At 45.3% G+C, this 24,166-nt stretch overlaps 1 protein-coding gene across 3 annotated transcripts in view; it reads right to left on the minus strand.

The window, feature by feature from the left end:
- Nucleotides 1-24,166, minus strand: part of LOC101868333 (guanine nucleotide-binding protein G(o) subunit alpha) — a 181,562-nt gene that overhangs the window by 32,910 nt on the left and 124,486 nt on the right. For all 3 annotated transcript variants that reach the window (XM_034073326.1, XM_034073325.1, XM_034073327.1), the window contains exon 4: nucleotides 22,912-23,072. In XM_034073326.1, coding sequence (XP_033929217.1) covers nucleotides 22,912-23,072 — 161 coding nt within the window. The remainder of the gene's footprint in view (nucleotides 1-22,911; nucleotides 23,073-24,166) is intronic.

Consider the following 24,166-nt stretch of genomic DNA (forward strand, 5'->3'; position numbering starts at 1 on the left):
GCATGTGGGACTGTGCAGTGGGAGCAATGATCCTCTGGATTTTGTGTTTCAAATATTGTAGTTGTGTGGAGTGTGTATGTGGGATCCCATGTGCATATATGTGTGTCTGTGTGTGTTTGTAATGAGCGCAGACAGTGTTCTGTATATTTTTTGTTGTCAGGTTCATGTAAAAGTTTTAACAGGTAGCAGTTTAGCCTTTCGGGAAAGAAAAGGTTAATGCAAAAGTGCAGTTGCCGATAGGCCGGTGGTTTTAGCTGTGCAAAGCAGGGTGAGCGACTGTGAAAAAAAAAAAAAAACAAAACCAAAAAACCAACCCAAAAACAGAAAACAAAACAAAAAAAGATGGAAAAAAAAGAAAAAAAATAGAAAAAAAATAGAAAAAAATAGAAAAAAAATTAAAAAAATAGAAAAAAATAGAAAAAAAAATAGAAAAAAATAGAAAAAAAGGGTAATGATAACACATTCTAGCTGCTATTAATGACTGTAGTTTTGATGTATATTGCTTAAAGCTTGTTTTCCAGACAATATGCATGTGTAATCAAAAAAAAAAAAAAACAAAACATCACTTGAGGGCAACTGAAAAGTAACAGCTTGAATATGCATGCTTGTAAAGTAGCTATTATTAGAGGTTGTGATTTTGCATATATAAAACCACCTGTATTTACTAGCCAGTTGCTAATAAGAAACTATACCTTGTATTGTATGGATTTAAAAGAGATATTAGAACATGCAAATTTGCAGCAGCTGCCAGAAAATGCTAAGGTTAAAGCTAGAAAGATTCTAATATGATGGTAGTGTTATAAAGCAGATAATGGAACAAATTAAGAGGGTGGGAGAACTCCACTGTAAGAAATTGCTTTGGTTAGTCACTCACTGTCATTAGCATCTTCAACATGCTGATGCACTCTGTAATAGTTACTCTGCTAATGTAAATCTGTGTGTGCTTTGCTGTAGTAGTGACTTGTTACTGGGTGAAGCAGGTGAAACTCTGCATTGACAACAAGGTGCAAGGACAGAGATTGACCAAATGCCTGCTACCACAGTCAAGGGCAAGACTGGGTTGGCCTCTGTGTCTGCCACCAAGAAGAACCTTTAGCTCCGCTGCTGGCTGCAACCCAGCAGGTGTAGAGCGGTGGAGACACATGCCATGCCAGACCTTGATGTGAGGGATGGCCTCCGCTGTTATCAGAGAGCCATACAGGAGAAAAAGGGTAGGCCCAGCTGTGTACAGCTATCAACAGGACCATACTGACTGCCAGCGAAAAGTATAAAGCCGCAGAACAACATAAAGAAACAGCAATGATAGAAATCTGTGTAAAATCTTTGTAATATCTGTTCTATTATGTGTGACCATGGGTAATGGACAATTATACTGAGCACATCTGTTAAATCCCCATTATTCCAACTTGTTACAGGGTGTGTAGGATTCACTGGTATGCCACATGTTATAAAGATGACATCAAGTGACTTCAAATCAGACTAATCTTACTGAAATAATGCTGCCTAGAGTAGTGGGTTGTAATGTTACACAAGTCAAGCAGTGATAGAGCAGACATACGAAATTGTAAAAAACCTTTAGTAAAACTAAAAAGGGGGAGATGTGGAGACAGTGTTCTCACAGGAAAATGAATATTTGGTACATGAGCTGTGAATAACTCCGAGGGATACAGCAAGGCCATGGGAGACTCGAGGAAGCTTAAGCAAGCAAGATAAGAAGAAGCTGTAATTCACTGAGTCCTGAGAGCTGTGGACTGTTGGCAAGCGTTCGAGGTCAAGTTCTCACACCTGTGCTTAACCAATTATATGTTAGTCACTAAGGGTCTTCAAGACAAGTATCCAATCATGATATGCCAAATTGCTGTAGGTGTGTATAAGCAATAGTATATAAGGAGTTAATGCTTTGCAATAAATGGCTTTTTGTCTGATCAAAAAAAAAAAAAAAAAAAAAAAAGGGGGAGTGTAACTCCTTGACTGTTAACACTGTACAGTTTACTTCTGCAGCTGCTTCACATCCCCTTTGCATTAGAATGCTTCTGGGCATGTGTTGTATGAATCTTTCTGATCATTCTGAACTTACTGTAGAAACAAATCCTATAGACTCTTGGTTAAAATCGTTAGGAATAAGTAGTTGGTTAAGGAGTTTAATCATGATGTTTAGCGGACCAATAATGATTATGTTGTTAATTTTGTTTTTTGGACCTTGTTTGTTACAATGTACTATGCAACGCATGCAGCAGATGACGAACGCCTTATTTGAAAAAAGAGGGGGAGATGTTGGAGGTCGAGCATGGGCACTTGAACAGGCCTACAGCAAGCTGTGAGAAAGTGAACTTATGACCCCAGGTTAAAAGAAGAAGAAGTGTCAAGATCAGCAAAACAGGAATGCAATAACAAGATGCCAAAAGCATGATGTAACGCTAAGCTGAAGCGAAGGTGTGAAACCAATCAGGAGAGGTAAAGGGGAGCGTGTATCCCTCGTGGGCAAAGTGAAGCAGCCAATCAAGTAATGCGTGATCACGTGTAAGACAGTATATTAAGAGCAGCCTTGTAATCAATAAACGGAGCATTTTGTGAATCTACATCGTATCGGTGTTTTCTCCCCTCCACCTGGCCGCGGCACTTAAGCAATATTTTCCCATGCTTTTAATAGGGATTTTAGTAGGGGCAGATTAAGTAAGGGTGGTAGAAATTTGCTGGCCTACTGTAAGAAATAAATCTATTCCCTACATAAAGAGCAGCCTTTAAAATGGTGTTACAATTGATGATTAAATTGTAAGTTAACCCAAGAATATGAATAGAGATCAAGAAATGCTTTCTTTTTTTTTCTTATGAACAAAGAAGGCTGAAAATGGATGATGTTATGTACTTTTCTGCTACATCCAATATGATTTCATGCATTCCTATATTGATTTTGATGAGTTCTGCAGATCAATGGCACTGCATTGCTTAGCTACAAGCCAAGCAGTAATTACAGATGCATGCAAGATTTATTCATCTGGTGGCACTATACCAGCTGATGGAAGGATCAGCCATATCCAGTCAGTGTTCGAAGCTTCTCAAAAGAAAGAGCTTTTTAGCTCCCACTGCAAAGGGAAAAGAAAAATAGCCACCTGAATCCCAGGAGTGCCCCCCTATGTACATACAGGGAAGGCTGCAGGATGGGGACAGGTCATAGTGGCCTCATAGCAGCCTTCCAGTATCTGAAGGGGGCCTACAAGGATGCTGGACAGGGACTCTTCATCAAGGATTGTAGTGATAGGACAATAGGTATGAGGTTCAAACTTAAACAGGGGAAGTTCAGGTTAGATATAAGGAAGAAGTTATTTACTGTAAGGGTGGTGAGGCACTGGAATGGGTTGCCCAGGGAAGAGGTGAATGCTCCATCCCTGGCAGTGTTCAAGGTCAGGTTGGACAGAGCCTTGGGGGACATGGTCTAATGTGAGGTGGCCCTGCCCATGGTAGGGGGGTTGAAACTAAATGATCTTAAGGTCCTTTCCAACCCTAACTGTTCTATGATTCTATGATTCTATAGCTACACTGGTGCTCACGCCAGAATTTGCCTATGTCCTTCATGCACTCACTGCATGACCCAGTGGTCCCTGGGGCTGAGGGCTGGACTGATGAGATTTGAGACATAAGTGAATGTCCTGGATTCAGCTACAGCAGTCATTTTTCTCCTTCTTAGTAGCTGGTACAGTGCTGTGCTTTTGACTTTCAGCCTGGGAACAACACCGATAACACCAATGTATTTTCTGTTGTTGCTACGTAATGTTTACTCCAGTCAAGGACTTTTCAGTCTTATGCTCTGCCACTGAGGAAGGGCATAAGAAGTTGGGAAGAAGCAGAGACAGGACACCTGACCCAGACTAGCCAAAGGGGTATTCCATACCACAGCACCTCATGCCCAGTATATAAATTGGGGGGAGTTGCCTAGAAGGCCCAGATTTCTACTTGGGTTTGGCTGGGTATCGGTCAGCTGATGGTGAGGAACTGTATTCTCTCCCCTTGTTATTTCCCTTATCATTATTATTATTGGTGGTAGCAGCAGTAGTTTTGTGTTATACCTTAGTTACTTGACTGTTCTTATCTCAACACGTGGGAGTTACATTCTTTCAATTTTCCTCCCCATCCTTCCAGGAGCAGGGGGAGGAAGAAGGGGGGGAGTGAGTGAGAAGCTGCATGGTTCTGAGTTACAGCCTGGGCTTAAACCACAACATTTCTTTGTGGTACCCAATATGGAGCACAAAGGGTTGACATAACAACAGATCTGACCAGAATGTGTCTAATTGTGATAAGCATTGTGATCAGAATTTCAGCATGTCCTACCTTACTTACAGCTAGTGTTTGCTGTTTTAGCATTTATTGGCTGGGGGGCCTGGGCTAAGGTTCTTGTTTCACTGTACTTCATGGTAATGACTTGTCATTCAATAGACTCATTGATCATGAAACTGATCTGGCTTGCGTTCCCAGTGTGGTCATCACCTCTATACTTTGGGAGGTATATAATGGAATTTTATAACAGTTACACATAATATTTTTTCTCCATGGGGGATCAACCTATGAAGGAGACATTCCCTTACGCTCCCAGCTCTCCCACCAGACTAGTTACAACATCATTTGAGAGTTCTAAAGGTTTTAATTGGTCTTTGAATACTCTTGGGGCCTGCCTGCTGATTGTGCTGGGGATCAGCATATTGGCAAACATATAGAGTGTGTTTTACCCATGGCCATACCACCCTGAGAATGCCCTGTTTCATCTGATCTCAAAATTTAAGCAGGTTTGGGTTCAGGTCTGGTCTAGAGTTAGATGACGATGTAGGAGGACCACCAAGAGGTTTTCTCTGACGCTGGACAGTCATGAGTGGCAGGGTGTGTGTGATAGTATGGGCAATTATCTAGGCCACTGGGCCCCTCCAGTGTTTTGGAACTTCACCACTGACCAAGTGCAAAATCCAGAAAAACTAATAAAACACTTAAAGTGTGGTGTTGTCCTGGTAATACCAGAGAGGGACAAATCATGGCAACATGCTGGGGCTTGGCCTACGCCTACAGATCCCTGCCCAACACTATCCAGCACTTTCAAAGGGAAAAAGATGTCTCTGGATCTGATGGCAAAGCAACAGACAACACAGCTACACTAACCCCAGCAACAAGTACAGCAGTTACAGAAATCCCAATATCAACAGACAGTGCAGCTGCTGGTGCTACTCAAGCCCCAAGCACAGCAGCTGCACCAACTCTGACAACATCTGTTGCTGCTACAGCCATTCCAACCCTAGTGGCATAGACTGCAGCCACTCCAACCACAATGACAGACACTGCAGCTAAACCAAATTACCAATCCGTTGCTGCTGTAAGCAAGGGGAAAAGCAAACAAGAGGCACAAAGACCAACCTGTGCAGTGAAGAAAGATGAAGAACCAATGCACTTACTACAGGGGACAGCATCTGAACAAGAGTAATTAATAGATGAATCAGAGGAAGAAGAGGTAACTTCTTGACCCTGGACCTTGACCGAGCTGTGGAATATGTGAAAAGATTTCACCCATCTTCCAGGGGAGCACATTGTCACCTGGTTACTCCGATGCTAGGGCTGATGGTCACAAACCAGAAGGTAGGGAAGCCAAGCAGCTGGGATCACTTGCTAGGGAAGGAGGAATTGACAAAGCCACTGCAGAAGAAAAACGGGTATTCAGCCTTTGGAGGCAGCTCTTGGCAGCTGTGAAGGAAAGGTTTCTCTACAAGGATGATATTATGAGTCTCTCAGCCAAGTGGACCACAGCAGAGAGAAGCATCCAGTTCCTGAGGGAATCAGCCATTCTAGAGATGATCTATTGTAGGCCAGATGCTGGGAATGCATTCGTAGATCCAGATGAAGTCGAATGTACACAAGCCATGTGCTGGAAACATACACGGAGTGCACCATCATCATATACCCACTCATTGGCATCAATGACCTGGAATGACGTAGCACCACCAACAGTGGATGAAGTAACTCGTCAACTCTGAGAGTTTGAAGACAATATCACCCCTTCAATCATTTCAGCTGTGCAAAAACTGTCCCAGGAGTTCAAACAATTGAGATCTATCTGATCTATCCAGGTCTCCACATGTACCAAACTGTGTCTCAGCTATTAACAGAAGGTGCCCTACTGCTTGAGAGAGAAGATATAGGAGGTACATGCCACAGGCCACCCTATGGTTTTATCTGTGGGATCACAGAGAAGACATGAGAAAGTTGGATGGAAAACCTACCTCGGGTCTGGAGGAATGGGTACGTGAATTGGAGAACAAAGGTCAAGGATGATCCTCCCATGAAAGTTGCTGCTCCAGTATCTGGTGAGCAGTTTCCCAGATGGAGTGGAAGAGCTGATTTTACTCCAACTCCTGTGATAAGGAATAATAATCCCTTTCTACAAGACATAAATGGAGAATCTTATAATCACTGATAGAGGGGCCCTGCCTCCAGCCAGGTGGAGGAGATGGACAATCGAGTTTTCTGGACTGTGTGGATCAGATGGCCTGGCACATCAGTCCCACAGGAGTATAAGTCTCTAGTAGATACCAGTGCACAGTGTATTGTAATGCCATCAAAGTGTCAAAGGGTGGAACCCATTTATATTTCTGGAGTGACAGGAGGATCCCAAGAGTTGACTGTACTGGAGGCTGAAATCAGCCTAACTGGGAAGGAAGAGCAAAAGCACCCTGTTGTGACTGGTCCAGAAGCTCCATGCATCCTTGCCATAGACTATCTCAGGAGAGGCTCCACCGTATAATGAACTGTCAGAGATTGAAAAGCATTGCCAATGGATTTTTCTTAATTCCTTTGACAGCAGAGTGCAGGCTGCAGGTGGCTTTTACGTGGAGGGGCATGCAGTACACTTGCAACCGACTGCCCCAGGGGTGGAAACACAGCCCCACCATCTGCCATGGACTGATCCAGACTGCACTGGAACAGGGGCCAAGCTCCAGAACACCTGCAATACATTGATGACATTATCATGTGGGGTGATACAGCGGAAGCAGTTTTAGAGAAAGAGAGGAGAATATTCCAAATCATGCTGAAGGCTGGTTTTGCCTTAAAACAGAATAAGGTCAAGGGACCTGCATAGGAGATTCATTTTTTTGGAATGAAATGGCAAGATGGATGTCACCAGATCCCCACAGATATGATCGACAAGATAATAGCAATGTCTCCACCAACTAATAAGAACGAAGCACAAGCTTTCCCAGAATCACAGAATCCCAAGGGTTGGAAGGGACCTCAAAAGATCATCTAGTCCAACCCCCCTGCAAGAGCAGGGAAACCTAGAGTACATCACACAGGAACTTGTCCAGGCGGGCCTTGAAGATCTCCAATGTAGGAGACTCCACAACCCCCCAGGGCAACCTGTCTCTGTCACTCTTACAGTAAAGAAGTTCTTCCTGATGTTAACGTGGAACCTCCTATGCTCCAGTCTACACCCATTGCCCCTTGTCCTACCACTGGATATCACTGAAAAAAGCCTAGCTCCATCATCCTGACACCCACCCTTTACGTATTTGTAAACACTGATGAAGTCACCCCTCAGTCTCCTCCAAGCTAAAGAGACCCAGCTCCCTCAGCCTCTCCTCATAAGGGAGATGTTCCACTCCCTCAGTTATCTTTGTGGCTCTGCGCTGGACTCTTTCAATCAATTCCCTGTCCTTCTTGAACTGGGGGGCCCAGAACTGGATGCAATACCCCAGATGCGGCCTCACCAAGGCAGAGTAGAGGGGGAGGAGAACCTCTCTTGACCTACTAACCACACCCTTTCTAATGCACCCTAGGATGCCATTTGCCTTCTTGGCCACAAGGGTACATTGCTGGCCCATGGTCATCCTCCTATCCACCAGGACCCTTTCCCCTTCACTACTTTCCAGCAGGTCAACCCCCAACCTGTACTGGTACATGGGGTTGTTCTTCCCCAGATGCAAGACTCTACACTTGCCCTTGTTGAATTTCATCAAGCTTCTTTGGTGTTGTGAGTTTTTGGATATTATACATACCAAATTATATTCTGATTGTAAGCCCTCTATATCACGTGACCCAGAAGAAGAATGACTTCAAATGGGGCCCTGAGCAACAACAAGCCTTTGAAGAAATTTGGGACTCAATTTGGGAGGCAAGGTCTACTGGAGGCTGGTGGAGCTGGTCTGACAATGAAGGGGAAGAGCAGTTTTGATAGGAGGCTTGCCAGGCTAGTCAAGAAAGCTTTAAATGAGATGTGTTGGGGGAGGGGGGCATCATTCCATCCCAGCACTCTCAGTCAGTTGCCAGCACCTATAATAAATGCTCGGAGCAATGTAGAGATATTCCAGCTGCTCCAGCCAATGAGCTGGCTTCATTTGGAGCTAGGCTCAGATGCCTCTATACAAATGCTCATAGTACAGGGAATAAACAAGAGGAAATAGAGATGTGTGTACATCTATGGGAATATGATATAATAGGTATCACAGAAACATGGTGGGATACCAAGCAACATTAATGTCAGTTTAAGCATTTTCAGTTAAACAGCTCCACAGTCTTGCAGTCCCCAACATGAGAAATACTCCAGCAGGGAGTTTGCTGAACAGTGAGGCTGCAATGGTCAGGAATAGGAAGAAAAAAAAAAGAAAAGGAGGCTAACAGCAGCTAGCAGCTGTTGAGAGCTAGGAATTGAGAACAGAGTCCAGGCAAAAATCTGTGCAAATTAATCTAATGTTGGAAGCAGCAACTTTGCATGAAGGAATCCTCAGAGGAGTATCTCATTGCACAGAAACACACAAACAGAGAAATGGTATAAGTACAGAAGTTATGAATAAATTCAGAAGAAAAGGCTACACATTTCTATCCAGGAGCTCAACTACCTGTATCCTGGCCAGGGAATCACCTTTAAGGATGGATTATCTTCCCCACCCAGGATAAAGAGCTGCATCTCATGATTGACTCTCAACCAGGTCCCACCTACATGCAGTCCTGAAGGTGACAGAGGAGAGCTTTGGCGCAGGACACCCAGGGCACACCTGAGAAATCTCTTCCTACCTACGGCTGTTCTCGGGACAGGCCTGGAAGGGTTTTCCACTTGCCTGTGCTTCTCAGCATGAGTGGAGCATCCTTTGAAGTGGAGCACCCTTTGGATATAAGGAAGAAATTCTTTACTGTTAGGGTGGTGAGGTACTGGAATGGGTTGCCCAGGGAGGTTGTGAATGCTCCATCCCTGGCAGTGTTCAAGACCAGGTTGGATGAAGCCTTGGGTGATATGGTTTAGTGTGAGGTGTCCCTGCCCATGTCAGGGGGGTTAGAACTAGATGATCTTAAGGTCCTTTCCAATCCTAACTATTCTATGAATCTAAGTGGAGCACACAGTCTGTGTTTTTTTCAGACATCTGCAATCACTAGGGGAGATTTAAGAGCATGAACTTTAAAAAGCTGGTAGTAAATAGAAAATGTGCTAAAAGCAGACAGGTCACTCACATGACAAAGGTTTCTCTAACTTCTCTGCAGCCATCCATGTGAGTGTCTGAAGGAGTTACCCAGACCCGTGATCCACCTGGGTCGGTCCATTCACCCCACTCCTTATCTTCCCTTGCCCCAGAAGGCAAGTACCATGGGAAAGCTGTAGATTTGGCTTTGATTTGATGCACTGCTGCTTGACAAGAAATCTAGGTCTAGGATCAGCACTGATATATTGTCTGAAGTCCCAGCAAAGAGCAACCCAGTGGTACTCCCTGACTCCTCAGAATATCTCATGGTGAGAGAAAGAAGCAAGCAGCTTTTCTCCAGAAGAGGGGAGAGCTCCCATATGGACATACAGGCCACATCAACAGAGAAAACCTGAAGAAAAATTGGACAAAATCCAGAATCGGCCTTTAGACATGCTACCTTGCATCCCCTGCCATGTGTCACCATAACAACAGAGCCAGATTCTGCACCTCCGTGGTTTGAATGCTCCCTCTGCACCACAGCATGGCATATCATGCTGGTCCCTGCTCATGCAGACTTGGAAGCCTGGGGAATACCAGCTGCCTACTCCCTGGCTCCTTCTTCCACACTGCCATCCTCCACTCCTTTTCTCACTCTCCTAGGTTCAGCTGTAGCAGTCATTTTTCTCAGTCTTAGTAGCTGGTACAGTGCTGTGGTTTTGACTTTCAGCCTGGGAACAATGCTGATAACACTGATGACTTTAGTTGTTGCTAAGTAATGTTGTCGAGGTTTAAACCAAGTCCGCACAGCTCATTCACTCACTCCCCCCCCTTGCTCCCCCAACTCCTGGACAGTTAGGAAGAAGAATCCAAAGAATGTAGCCCCCACGGGTTGAGATAAGAACAGTTTAATAGCTAAGGTATAACATAAATCACTCCTTCTACTACTACTACAAACAATAATGATAAAGCAAATAACAAGTGAAGAGAATACAACACCTCACCAGCCACCGACCCATAACTCACTCCACCCTGCCTGACCGAGCACCGACCGATACCTCCTCCATCCCCCCAGAGTTCTAGCCCTTCCGGGTCTCTCCCAGTTACATCCTGGGTATGACGTGCTATGGTAAAGAATACGTCTTTGGCTAGCCTGGGTCAGGTGTCCTGTCTCTCCTTCCTCCCGGCCTCCCTCCTTCCCCTGCAGAACATGAGCCCAGAAAAGGCCTTGGACAAACCAAACACCTGAGCAGTAACTCAAAACATACTTGCTACCAGCAACCATTCTCAGCCCAGAAGTCAAAACACAGCACTGCACCAGCTACCAAGAAGGAGAAAAAATGACTGCTACTGCTGAACCCAGAACACATGTTTACTCCAGTCAAGGGCTTTTTCAGTCCTATGCTCTGCCAGGGAGGAGGGGAAGCTGGGAGAAAGCAGAGACAGGACACCTGACCCAAATTAGCCAAAGAGGTATTCCATACCACAGCACCTCATGCTCAGTATATAAACTGGGGGCAGTTACCTGGAAGGCTCAGATCACTGCTTGGGTCATGCTGGGTATCAGTCAGTGGCTGGTGAGTGGTTGTATTCTCTCCTCTTGTTACTTCCCTTATAAATTTTATTATTGGTGGTAGCAGTAGTGGTTTTGTGTTATACCTTAGTTACTGGACTGTTCTCAACCCATGGGAGTTACATTCTTTCAATTCTCCTCCCCATCCCTCTGGGAGCAAGGGGAGAAAAAAAAGGGGGGGAGTGAGCGAGCAGCTTCATGGTTCTTGTTTTTTTCCCAATAAATTCATCCCTGGAAGACATCCCCAGGAACCCCTGAAGTGGTGCCTTCTCCAGGCACTTAAGCATTTAAATGCATTAGTTATATTGGAGGTGGGAAAGGTGTAAGGATGAGGATTTTGGCACAAGGATAGATGTTAGCTTTGCTGTACTCCAGCCTCCATTTGTTCTGAATTGTGCTGTTGTGACCAAACTAAGCAGCCCTGCATGGAGCCTGTGCCTGCAGAGTGGAGCAAGTATGTGCCCATCCACAACAGCCCATGCAGAATTACCCCGAGAGCCTGAGCAGGGGCTGCTGGGGCTCAGAGGCACGTGGGAATTTTCAGGGTTTTCTGATGGGGGCTGGCAAAATAGGAGTTGAGGGTTTGGCTCTGTGTGTTATGTCAATGGCCTGAAGGCAAGGAACGTAACTGAAGAAGGTGAAATAATAGTTTGTAGGCAGTCTCAGTGTTGTTTTTACTCAGAGAGTGAAAAGGTATGGGTGAGTGGACTGATATGGACTTAGCACTAGGTGTGTGTGTTGCAGGAGAAAAAAAAAAGAAGAGAAAGAAAAAAGATAATAGGAGAAGGTCAAAAATCTGTTTGTTACAAAAAATGTATCAGGCCCACTATGCTGGCTGGGTTCATGCCTGGCTTGTACAGGAAAATGGCATAATCACATTCAGCTGCCTTTGGTTCCCCTGCCCAAATCAATGATTGCCTCATCAGCATGTGCTTTGAAAAAAAAAAAAAGTAGAAAACCCTTGTCAGGTCTCCAAGAGAGGGAGGAGGCAGAAAGGGTATCTCTGGCATTGACCCAGCACTGGACTTGGAAACAGCTGGGCAACATGTTTCCCTTCTCATCCTGATGACTGCAGAGCCAGAGGTATTGGGCTGGGGAGAAGCAGTGCCTGCCACTCTCTGCAGGGCTGATGGAATACCAAGGGAAAGCATAGCCCTTCCTGCCTGCCTGGAGCACTGCCTGTGTCCAGACACCCCTAGTGCCAGGTTTCATAAGATCCTAAAATGGTTCGACTTAGAAGGGACCTTACAACTCATCCAGTTCCAAACCCCTGTCTCCTATCCTGCCAGGGCAAGGGACACCTTCCACTAGACCAGGTTTCTCCAAGCTCTGTCTATTGAACACTGCCAGGGATGGGCCAGCCACAACCTCCTCCAAGATGCCCTGCAGAATCTGCACCAGCCATGCCAAAACACATGCCTGTGCTGATGAGCCCTGGCCATGTCTTCTACATTGAGAAAGAAACCCCATATTCCCCCTTTCCCACCTGAAAAGCAGTAGGAAATTAAGGGCTGGGGATTGAATATTGGCTCAGCACTTGGCCTGCATGAGTGTCCTGGGTTCAGCTGTAACAGTTATTTTTCTCCTTAGTAGCTGGTGCAATGCCGTGTTTCAGCTTTAGTCTGGCTTTAAAATATAAGCTGGAGGGCTTAGGAAGCAGCAGATAAAAACAACTTTCCAGTGGTTGTCTTAATATATATTGAAAAACAGGGACTTTTAAATTAAGCTCATGATTGGTTTTGGATTTAACTCCTAACCTTAAACACTTGAACATGGGGATGCTGCACTGCTCCTCCTCTTCAGCATAGCCCTCTAGAGAGGGCAGGGGATGGCAGCGGCTCCACACCTCCAGCAGTTGCTCACATGCTTTTTGGGCTCTCTTGTGCACTGGGGCCTGGCACAGCACATCCCCTGAGCAGGGGCAGGATAGGAGACAGGATGGCCAATGGAATTGTACCAGTCCTGCCTGACAGTGCTTGTCCTGAGCTGAAGTGTCTCCTCCTGAGCTGTGCATCCCATGGCTGGTGGCAGGCCTGTTACACCATGGCCACTTGTGCCTGCAGATCCATGTGGAAGCTGGCTTACTTCATCCTGGAGCACAGATGCCAAGAAATTCTCATGTTCCTGCCGTTCTTTGCCATGTTAGGATTTCAGTCAGACAGCAAATACATCAGGAAACCATGTGCCACTACCACACTCACCTCCCAGAGTCACAGACAGTGCTAGACCTGATCCCAGGTGTCTCCTGCCAGCTTTACCTGCAGATACACTGCGGAATCATGAGGCTGAGAGCAGTGAGATTGTCCCCACCAGCTCAAACAAGTCAGATCTCTCTGCACTGAATCTGTCATCCACAGCCCTTTGCAAGGCAGGAAGAAATTTCCGTTGGATCTGTCAGTTGGTGACAGAGTCATCCAGGGTTCAAGACCGTGGTTCAGCAGGTTACCTTGGGGGTGAATGCCCTGTGCTGCATTTATCGGTGGTGCTGGCTGCTCCTCACCTCTAAACAACATAGGAAAAGAGAAGAGATTGTTCCCAAATTCTGGCAGTGTTCCCTCCTCCAGGTAATGTGAACTACTGTCTGGCTTCTGCCCTTTTGGGTGGGAGCTTTACCAAAAATGGGACAGCTCTGATTGGCATCATAGGTCATTAAACAGCAATTTATTTAGTCAAGATCTCAATATTTTAGTGATCTCCAGGCCAAAAATAACATTACAATGTGACATGGCAATGAAGAATGGCAGAAAAGTAGCAGGTACTGCTATGCCTTTGTCCCTGAGGAATGAACCTCCTACATAACTTCTCTGCTCCTCCTTGCAGTGCAGTCTGTATCTCCTGGGTCTCTTCAGACTGATCTTAGATTTTTTGGGGAGACAAGAGGATTGGGAGGGGGAAGGTGGCAACACCATACCAAAAGTTTTTTCCCGCAAGATCCGTATCTAATGGTGCTGTGTTTTTAGTGGAACTGGCTGCAGAATGTGCTATTTCAGATGGAAAGAAAGTGAACAGTTGGAGCTCTGGTTCAGCTGGTGAATGCTTTCCTGTATGTTCCCACATTGCTGGGTGCTGCCACAAGCTCTGCTTTAAAGGCCAGCTTTGTAGCTTCTCTTCATGGCAGAAGTTAGGTGGAGTGATGATGTCCTGGGTTCAGCAGTAGCAGTCATTTTTCTCAGTCTTAGTAGCTGGTGCAGTGCTGTGGTTTTGACTTTCAGCCGGGGAACAACGCTGATAAGACACCAATGTTTTTAGTTGTTGCTAAGTAATGTTTACTCTGACCAAGGACTTTCTGAGTCTCGTGCTCTGCCAGGGAGGAGGGGAAGCCAGGAGGAAGCAGAGACAGGACACCTGACCCAAATTAGCCAAAGAGGTATTCCATACCACAGCACATCATGCCCTGTATATAAACTGGGGGCAGTTACCCAGAAGGGCTAGATCACTGCTCAGGTCTGGCTGGGTATCAGTCAGCAAGTGGTGAGTGGTTGTATTCTCTTCCCTTGTTATTTCCCTTATCATTATTATTATTGGTGGTAGCAGTAGTGGTTTTGTGTTATGCCTTAGTTATTGGACCCGTGGGAGTTACATTCTTTTGATTCTCCTTCCCGTCCCTCTGGGAGTGGGGGGAGGAAGAAAGGGGGGAGTGAGCGAGCGGCTGCGTGGTTCTGGGTTGTTGACTGGGCTTAAACCAGGACAGATGGTGTCTCAGATAGCTTCACACAGACCGAGAGAAGATATATTCCTTCAGAAACCAGGTGTTCACAAGGGACCTGTGTTTCCTTCTCCTTCATTTTCTTTAGAGTTTACATGAGCTCCAGCCAGGAAATGTGTTTATGAGACAGTTCCCCCTTTCCCCGATAACATGCATGTGTGGCTTGGAAGGGTAAAGGGAATAGCTTGGTTCTGGGACTAAGCTGTGTGGCCCAGGGGAGACCAGGTGTTGTGGAGCTCTCTTCTGTGCTGTTGTCTGAGCGGGACCAAGTGGGTTGGGAATTATAACAAGTGGCAATATCTTATGATGGAGCTGTGTTATTTAGCTTGTGAGTTTTCTGGTGAGGAAGATCAGTCCTCAGGCTTTCCTGGCATTATTTGTTGGCATGGGAAGGTGAGAATTGCTTAACACCCACCTTCAAGATACTGTGAAGTGGACTCTGCCCTTACTTACAGGGGTAAATTAAACAAAAAATTCAGACAAATGTATCTATAAATGTATCTATTGATTCATTTTCCCTTTCTGCTTTATTGGCACTTGGGCTCAGAAACACAAAGGTGGGTTGTTCAATAAACAGCACAATGCAAGTCATCCCAATTAATTGGATTGGTCCATTTATGCTGCTACTCCCTCCAGTTAAATGCAAGGGAGTGCAAGTGACAGGCATGAGTAAGACAGTCATGCAAAAAACCATATTCTAATGCAGGTGTGATAAGAAAATAGAATCTATGTACCTGTCAGGAATATTAATGCAAAACCTTGACCTATCATTTTTCTTTCTTTAGTCTGAGAGAGCCAACAACAATTGCACCTCATTAAAACAGACCATGTCCCGCAAGTCTTGTGGTCTATTATCATAGAGCTGCATGGTCCTGCATGGCTAGGAACAGGGACTTCAGCCAACCCTGAAGACCTTTTTTCTCTTTTAAACAGTGTCATGAGAGAAAGAGTGAAGGTGAAAAAAAACAAAGACAAACTCAGAAGTGACCATTTCGATTGGACCTCTAGAGTTCATCTGGACATTCTCCCTGTTCAAAGCAGGGCTAACTTCAAAGTTAAATTCAGTTTGTAAGTTAGCTCAGGTGGCTCAGTATGGAGTATTTTCAAGGATGGAGATTTTACAGCCTCTCTAGGCACCCTGTTCCAATGCTGCCTTGTCAGGGCTCACTTTGGAAGCCGTTCACCACATCACAACAGCATCTGGCTCTACTTCCTTAACTGTTTTCTCAATGCAAAGTATGTGTTGGCATGTGGGATGCAATAAGTATCAGTAGGGAAGGTGAGACCATCATGCAAAGACAATTCTTTTGCAAGAAAAAGAGATCTGAAAAGTCCCACACAAGACGGTGAAAAGGAAGGCACTGTGGTATTTTGTTTTGAGTTTGGTGCTGCTTTTCTACAAGGCACTGACAGAGGAGTTCTGGAAGATGAAGCAGCCAAAGTTAGGGCTTGATATTTGGCATTGTCCAGTTTGAGCTTGGTATTTGGCACAGACTTGAGACATCAGGGCTGCAGTTAGTTATAGTAAAGCAGCAGATGCAATTGCATCTCTCTTTCTTCAGCAGTAAGGTTTGTATCCCTCTCTAGAGGCATCTCTCCCTCCCTTCACTCCCTATAGAGAGCCACAGGCAACAAGCTTCCCAGCCCTAACACCTCTGATATGTGTGAAGATGGATAGGTTGAATGCAGGCTTAAAATATTTTACATTTTCATGGTAGTTTCACAGCCCTGGCATTATAAAATGATATTTCAGTGTAATTGGAAGTAGGAGATAACTTGAAATGGATTCTGGCTTTTTTATATCTGTGTACTTGCAAACTGTCTCTGCCTACATATCTTGCAGGGCCTGGGCCTGTTTGGATATGCACATGGAAAACCAGTGCTTGTGTGGTTGCTGTGTCTGCTCCATTCCTCCCCTTCCTGAAGTTTAGAGGCCACTCAAAGCAGGTCCCCATCCATCTCAAACTTGCCTTATGTACTGTGCTCCACTAACCAGGCTAGTTAGGAACTTGAGGCTAGGAAGAGACAATTTCAAATCTGAACAAAAGTAGGAGAATAAGGAAACCAGCTGGAAATCTTTATTTTGCTCATTTTGAAAGCAAAAATGTAGTTCACAGACATGCTTCCATAGACAGAAACTGGCTAGAGAAGAAAAAGACATCAGCAGTGCCCAGACTCTTTGATGATCAGAAGTAGATTTAGCTCTGTCCTGGATTTGGCTGTAACAGTTATTTTTTTCATTTTTAGTAGCTGGTGCAGTGCTGTGTTTTGGACTTTAGTCTGAGAACAGTGCTGATAACACACCAATGTTTTTAGTTGTTGCTAATTAATGCTTACTCTGGTCAAGGACTTTTCAGTCTCTCATGCTCTGCCAGTGAGGAGGGGCATGGGAAGCCAGGAAGAAGCAGAGACAGGACACCTGACCCAAAGTAGCCAAAGGGGTATTCCATACCACAGCATGTCATGCTCGGTATCTAAACTGGGGGGAGTTACCCAGAAGGCCCCGACCACTGCTCGCATTGGGTTAGGTATTGGTCGGTGGGTGATAAGCAATTGTATTGTGCATCACTTGGGTTTATTTTGTTTTTTTTTCCATTCCCTTTTTAGTTTTATATTCTCTCCCCTTGTTATTTCCCTTATCATTATTATTATTGGTGACAGTAGTAATAGTAGTTCTGTATGGTACCTTAGTTATTGGACTGTTCTTGTCTCAACCTGTGGGATTTAAATTCTTTCGATTCTCCTCCCCATCCCCCTGGGAGTGTGGGGGGAGGAAGAAGGGGGGGAGTGAGGGAGTGGCTGTGTGGTTCTGAGTTACTGGCTGGCTTAAACCATGACAAGCTCCTAGGCACGTAGACAAGAAAGGAAGAGGAGATGAAGTAGGAATAAAAACATAATCAAGAGATTAGGAATGTGGAACTCAACCCATCCATAAATTTGCCTTATGAAATGCTGGAAAAAATGCAGTAACAAAAAAGATGAAACCAACTACTCTATCCTACTCTCTTCTGATCTTATGGTTTTACTTTTTGCTGTCCAAGATACAGGACGCCCATTACAGAACCTCCCCATAGCCATGTTTTTTCTTTGTGAAAGTCCTGCTTTCCACTGTTCCTTATCAGTAGCTATGAAATCCTTGCTAAAGCGAGGCTGACTTTAGAGCCTAAAAGAAGCAAAGCTGTTCAGGGAAGTAACAGAATCACAGAATCCCAAGGGTTGGAAGGGACCTCAAAAGATCATCTAGTCCAACCCCCCTGCAAGAGCAGGGAAACCTAGAGTACATCACACAGGAACTTGTCCAGGCGGACCTTGAATATCTCCAATGTAGGAGACTCCACAACTCCTCTGGGCAACCTGTTTCAGTGCTCTGTTGCTCTTACAGTAAAGAAGTTCTTCCTGATGTTAACGTGGAACCTCCTATGCTCCAGTCTACACCCATTGCCCCTTGTCCTACCACTGGATATCACTGAAAAAAGCCTAGCTCCATCATCCTGACACCCTCCTGTGGAGACAGTGTTCTCACAAGAGAATGAATATTTGGTCCATGAACTCTGAATAACTGAAAGATACAGCAAGGCCATGAGAGGCCCGAGGAAGCTTAAGCAAGCAAGATAAGAAGAAGCTGTAATTCACTGAGTTATGAGAACTGTGGACTGTTGGCAATCTTTTGAGGTCAAGTTCTCACACCTGTGCTTAACCAATTATATGTTAGTCACTAAAGGTCTTCAAGACAAGTATCCAATGCCAAATTGGATACAATGGATACAACAAGTATCCATATGCCAAATTTCTGTAGGTGTGTGTAAGCAATAGTATATAAGGAGATAATGCTTTGCAATAAATGGCTTTTTGTCTGATCATATTGATCTCTGACTGTGTCCATTCCGCAGCACCCACCCTTTACATATTTGTAAACACTGATGAGGTCACCCCTCAGTCTCCTCCAAGCTAAAGAGACCCAGCTCCCTCAGCCTCTCCTCATAAGGGAGGTGTTCCACTCCCTTAATCATCTCTGTGGCTCTGCGCTGCACTCTTTCAAGCAATTCCCTGTCCTTCTTGAACTGAGGGGCCCAGATCTGGACACAATACTCCAGATGCGACCTCACCAAGGCAGTGGGGGAGAAGAATCTCCTTGACCTACTAACCACAGCCTTTCTAATGCACCCTAGGATGCCATTGGCCTTCTTGGCCACAAGGGAACATTGCTGGCTCATGGTCATCCTCCTATGCACCAGGACCCCCAGGTCCCTTTCCCCTTCACTACTTTCCAGCAGGTCAACCCCCAAACTGTACATGGGGTTGTTCTTCCCCAGATGCAAGACTCTACACTTGCCCTTGTTGAATTTCATCAAGTTTCTCCCTGCCCAACTCTCCAGCCTGTCCTGGTCTCACTGAATGGCAACACAACCTACTGGTGTGTCAGCCACTTCTCCCAATTTAGTGTCATCAGCGAACTTGCTGAGGGTACACTCGGTTCCCTCATCCAGGTCGTTGATGAAAATATTAAACAGCACTGGTCCCAGCACCGACCCCTGAGGGACTCCACTAGTCCACTAGTCCACTCCTCCAGCTAGATTCTGCCCCACTGACCACAACCCTCTGCCTTCTTCCTTTCAACCAGTTCTTGATCCACCTCACCATCATCAAGCCCACACTTCCTTAGCTTCTCTATGAGGATGCTGTGGGAGACAGTTTCAAATGCCACATCTACCACTCTACCATCATCCCTCCACCTAGTTACTTCCTCATAGAAAGCTATAAGGTTGGTCAAACATGACTTCCCCTTGTTAAAACCATGTTGGCTCTTCTTAATGACCCCCTCATCCTTGATATGTCTAGAGATGGAGTCAAGAATAAGTTGTTCCATCACCTTTCCAGGGACGGAGGTAAGGCTGACCAGTCTATAATTACCCGGATCCTCCTTCTTGCCCTTCTTATAGACTGGCATGACATTTGCCATCCTCCAATCCTCAGGCACCTCTTCTGTTTCCCACGACTTACCAAAGATGATGGAGAGTGGCCTAGCTATGACCTCCACCAGCTCCCTCAGCACCCTTTGGTGTATTCCATCTGGACCCATTGATTTATAGATGTCCAGATTGCATAGCTGATCCCTAACCCAATCCTCATCTACCAAAGCAAACTCCTCCTTTGTCCTGACTCCTTCTGGGGCTATAGGAATCTGGGGCCCCCAGGGAGAGTCTGCAGGAGTAAAGACAGAGGCAAAGAAGGCATTCAGGACCTCTGCCTTCTTTATATCCTCTGTCTCCAGGCACCCACCTCGTTCAGCAGTGGGCCTATATTGCCTCTTGTGTTAGTTTTATTTGCTATGTATTTGAAGAAGCCCTTTCTATTGTCCTTAACCTGACGCTGTTAGGCAGGCATGCATGGGACAGTAGAATGCAATGCACTTCTGACCATCTTTGATAAGAAAGACTACTCACTTCTTGTTTAGACTAATACAAGTGAATAAATCTGTTTTTCATGGAATTAGTGCTAGACTAGTATGAACTGTGCTGCTAGCTCTGGCAGGCTGTTGATTAGCCTGTGACTTGGTCTCCCAGGGGCTGTAACAGAAGGCCTGTTGTTCAAGCTATTAATAAAACCTCAAGGTAAAGCACTGGAAGAGCAATGTGGGACAACAGCAGCACTGACTCAGGGAAGCCCAAGTGGTGATTAGTTAGAAAGTGCCAGGCAGTGGAGGGGGGTTCTGAAAAGCAGTCAGTGGGTGGTTTCTGGGGTGAAGGGAAGTGCCTGGACCATTTATGAAGGTCCCACCTATGCTGGCCATGACAGGACTTGGTCACTTGGTGCCTCTGGGCTTTGTGACACATGCTGAGCATGATCTCAGACTCCTGCATCAAATTTCCCTCCTGCCAGCAAAATACCAGTCCCTATTGCTTAACACCAAGAGAAGCCTGAAATAAGAGTGGTGCTAGTCCAGGTAATCAAACTTTTGGGAACTTCAGATTCAGTTCTTGTCTGGAATTTAGTTTTCTCAGACCAAATTGAAGACACATTTTGTAGTTACTAGTGTTTTAAATCACATAGCAGTGTCAATAAAGATAAGCCCTTTCCTGGGGGAGAAGGGGGGGAATGACATAGAAAAATGTCCCAAATCTTTCACTCATGCAGAAGAAAAAAACCCCCAAAGCACTGAAATTACAAATATGCCTCTTTACACTGGAGTCCACTGGGTGTGAATAAGTGCCAACTGAGCTCTCACTCCCATCACCATCTGGTGTGATAGCACCAGAGCCTTGAGGTGCAGCAGGACACATTACATTGCTCTGCCCTGTGACAACATCTCTGCTCCTGGTCACCAAACCATCAGAGGCTCCTAAATGGCAGCAGGTCCCCAAATGTGAAGGAATTTGTTATCTTCAGCTTCACCATCTGACCTAGCCCAGAGAAAAGAAGCGTTCATCCATGGCACAACTCACAGCATGGCAAAAGAGAGGCAGAACAGCTCTCCTCTGGCAAGGAGGATCCTACATCCTCCTCCAGATGAAGGAGTTTTTGTTAAAGATGCCAAAATTCCTTTACCTGGGCTGCAACCACACATTGATATTGCTGTGAATTGCAGCATAGAGCCTCCTCAGTTGATGTCTAGAAACTGCTTGTGGTTTCAGAGCTCTTGCTGATGAATTGCCAGCAGCTGGTCACACTGGGAGGGCTCTGCTTATTGTTTTCAACTGCTGTCTCACATGGAAGGAAAGTCAAAATACTTTCCTCAATGTAATTGGCTCTAAAATAATTGAAGAATTTTCCACAAGGTTGTAATGCAATTAGGACTGGCATTTTATATAATTTATATGTCTAAAGGTATGTTTATGCCATCAAACCTTTCTTTTGTGGGGGAAAAAATTGCTGGCAAGAGAAGGCTGATTTTGTTATTACAATGAAATATAGATGAAATATGAATGTCCACCTAGTAGTGATTAAAAGGCAGCATAATGTCAGGATCAGCACTGAGATGTAGTTGCTTGTGAGAAATGTTTGGGTGGCATGCTATGACACCAATCAAACAATGGTTTCCCATTTGGTTTTTGGTCATTGCCAAGTGTCATCATTTGCCTTCTGCTGTAGCACCGCAAGAGCAGAAACAATCCTGCACTCCCCAACTGCCCTGCTAGCTTGGATGGGAGAAGCTGGTGCAGACTGGGGATGATCAGGCCCATCACACAGATCAAAACCATCAACCATGCTGGTGCTTGGGTTCATGTTTTGATAGATGTCCAGGGAAACCCTACAAAGTGATGCTAGACAATCAAAACACACAACTCCCAAAGTTCAGGAGTCAGCTGGTGAACTTGTTGACATGGGGTAATGTGAAAGCCAAAAGCATGGACATAGAACTCCCCTGTCACCACTGAGGCAGCCTCTATTTCCCTGACTATCAAAAGGTCCAAGGATATAACTGGGGAAAAGATCTCTCTGCTTGCTTGTTATGCTTATACTTAACCACATTTTACTGACTACTGCCCAAGACACAGTACAGGGTGATGAAATTGAAATTATGGGATGAAAAGCTTTAGCCTCCTTGCCTAGGTGGAGGCAAACAGATTGGATGAATTACCATTAGAAATCATAATTCATCCAATTAAAATGAAATTGGGGAGGCACTCAATGTTTCTTCAGAGCCAGATGCCCTGTCCTTATGACAGAATGAACCAAAGCCATGGATTCAGACAATCACCTTTAGAATCTAGATGTGGTCCCTAATGGCAGAGATGCCACTGACTGTATTATGAGAATAACATAATGCCACTGTAAAAGTAAAGATGACCCTTACCCCTGGTGATAGTCCAGCTGCCTACCAGTACAGTGTATGACTATTAGAAAAGCAAACCCAAGAGATGTACTGCTATACACAGCAGGTGATCACACCCTTCTATCAAATGAAGAAGCCACCAGCCACATCAGCAAGTTGGTCTGCCTTTGCTCACTATATCCAATTTGAGCTGTTTGGAAGTAGTTTGGGAATCTGGCCTTGGTGTCATGGACCTGACCCCAGACTGGCCAGAGGGGACATGAATGTCCTGCCTGATCCTTTCTGCCTTGCAGCAGCCTGTGACACAGCACACATCCCAGTCTGTAAGCAGAACCATGTTCAGATCCACTACTATGAGATCATTAACTTTATTTACATCTTTAACAATCCCAAATGCAGCTTCTTAACGCCAAATTCTATGGACAGGGATACTCACTATTGGGCCGAGTCATTAAGTTGATATTCTCGGGATCGATTGAAGCATTCTTGGATCCCAGAGTCTGCCCAGAGTCTCATCATAGCTGACAGCAGCTCTGGAGAGAAGGGCTCTGTGTCCTCCATCCGACTTACAACATCGCAGACCATCTTGGCATCAGCCTGCAGAGTAAGGAAAAGAGAGGTCACATAGATGCTTAAGGCAGAAATGGGACACAAAAAATTCAGAAACAATGCACAAAACCATCAGGGGTAAAGAGGCTGCATTTTGCAGGATGGTGCTGTATGATCCAGCAGAAGGGGCAAAAGAAGGAAAGAGGTTATTTGTGCAATACACCTCACATCAACAAATACTTCTATTCAGCAGCCAAACCAGTTGGCACTGTGGATGCGTGGAGCTTCTTGGGAACAGAAAGAAATTCATCTCTGTACAAGGATATTTTAAATTGTTAGCAAAGGGATACATATTGTGCAGTGATGCTTGGTTTGACCTTGCTGAAGTAGAGACTGTATCAGAAAGGACAGCAGAAAGGCTCCAGAAATGATTTTTTCAGATGCTGGTTTATTGCTTTTCCTGAATTCTTGTTCTTTGCTCTGAGCCCCTGTCACAGGGGTTAACACTGAACACCTTGGCTGGCTGTCATGCTTTGTGACTCAGAGGGAGAGGAATCTCCCATGGTTAAGGAGTATGGCAGTGAGGGTCAGGCCATCTGGCCAATGCAGATGGAATTGTTTTGGGTAGAAAAATGTGATTTGGTAGAACAGCCATTTCCTGACACAATATGGGTCCAGAAGATGTGATCTTGGTGATCCTGCCCCTCTACTCTGCTCTCGTGAGACCTCACTTGAAGTACTGTGTGCAGTTCTGGTGTCCTCAACATAAAAAGGACATGGAACTGTTGGAACAAGTCCAGAGGAGGGCCACAAGGATGATCAGGGGATAGGAGCACCTCCCATATGAAGACAGGCTGAGAAAGTTGGGGCTGTTCAGCCTGGAGAAGAGAAGGCTGCATGGAGACCTCATAGCAGCCTTCCAGTATCTGAAGGGGGCCTATAGAGATGCTGGTGAGAGACTATTCATTAGGGACTGTAGTGACAGGACAAGGGGGTAACAGGTTAAAACTTAAACAGCAGAGGTTTAGATTGGATATAAGGAAGAAATTCTTTACTGTTAGGGTGGTGAAGTACTGGAATGGGTTGCCCAGGGAGGTTGTGAATGCTCCATCCCTGGCAGTGTTCAAGGCCAGGTTGGACGA

Source organism: Melopsittacus undulatus, chromosome W (assembly GCF_012275295.1).
Source record: "Melopsittacus undulatus isolate bMelUnd1 chromosome W, bMelUnd1.mat.Z, whole genome shotgun sequence".
Classification (NCBI taxonomy): Eukaryota; Metazoa; Chordata; class Aves; order Psittaciformes; family Psittaculidae; genus Melopsittacus; species Melopsittacus undulatus.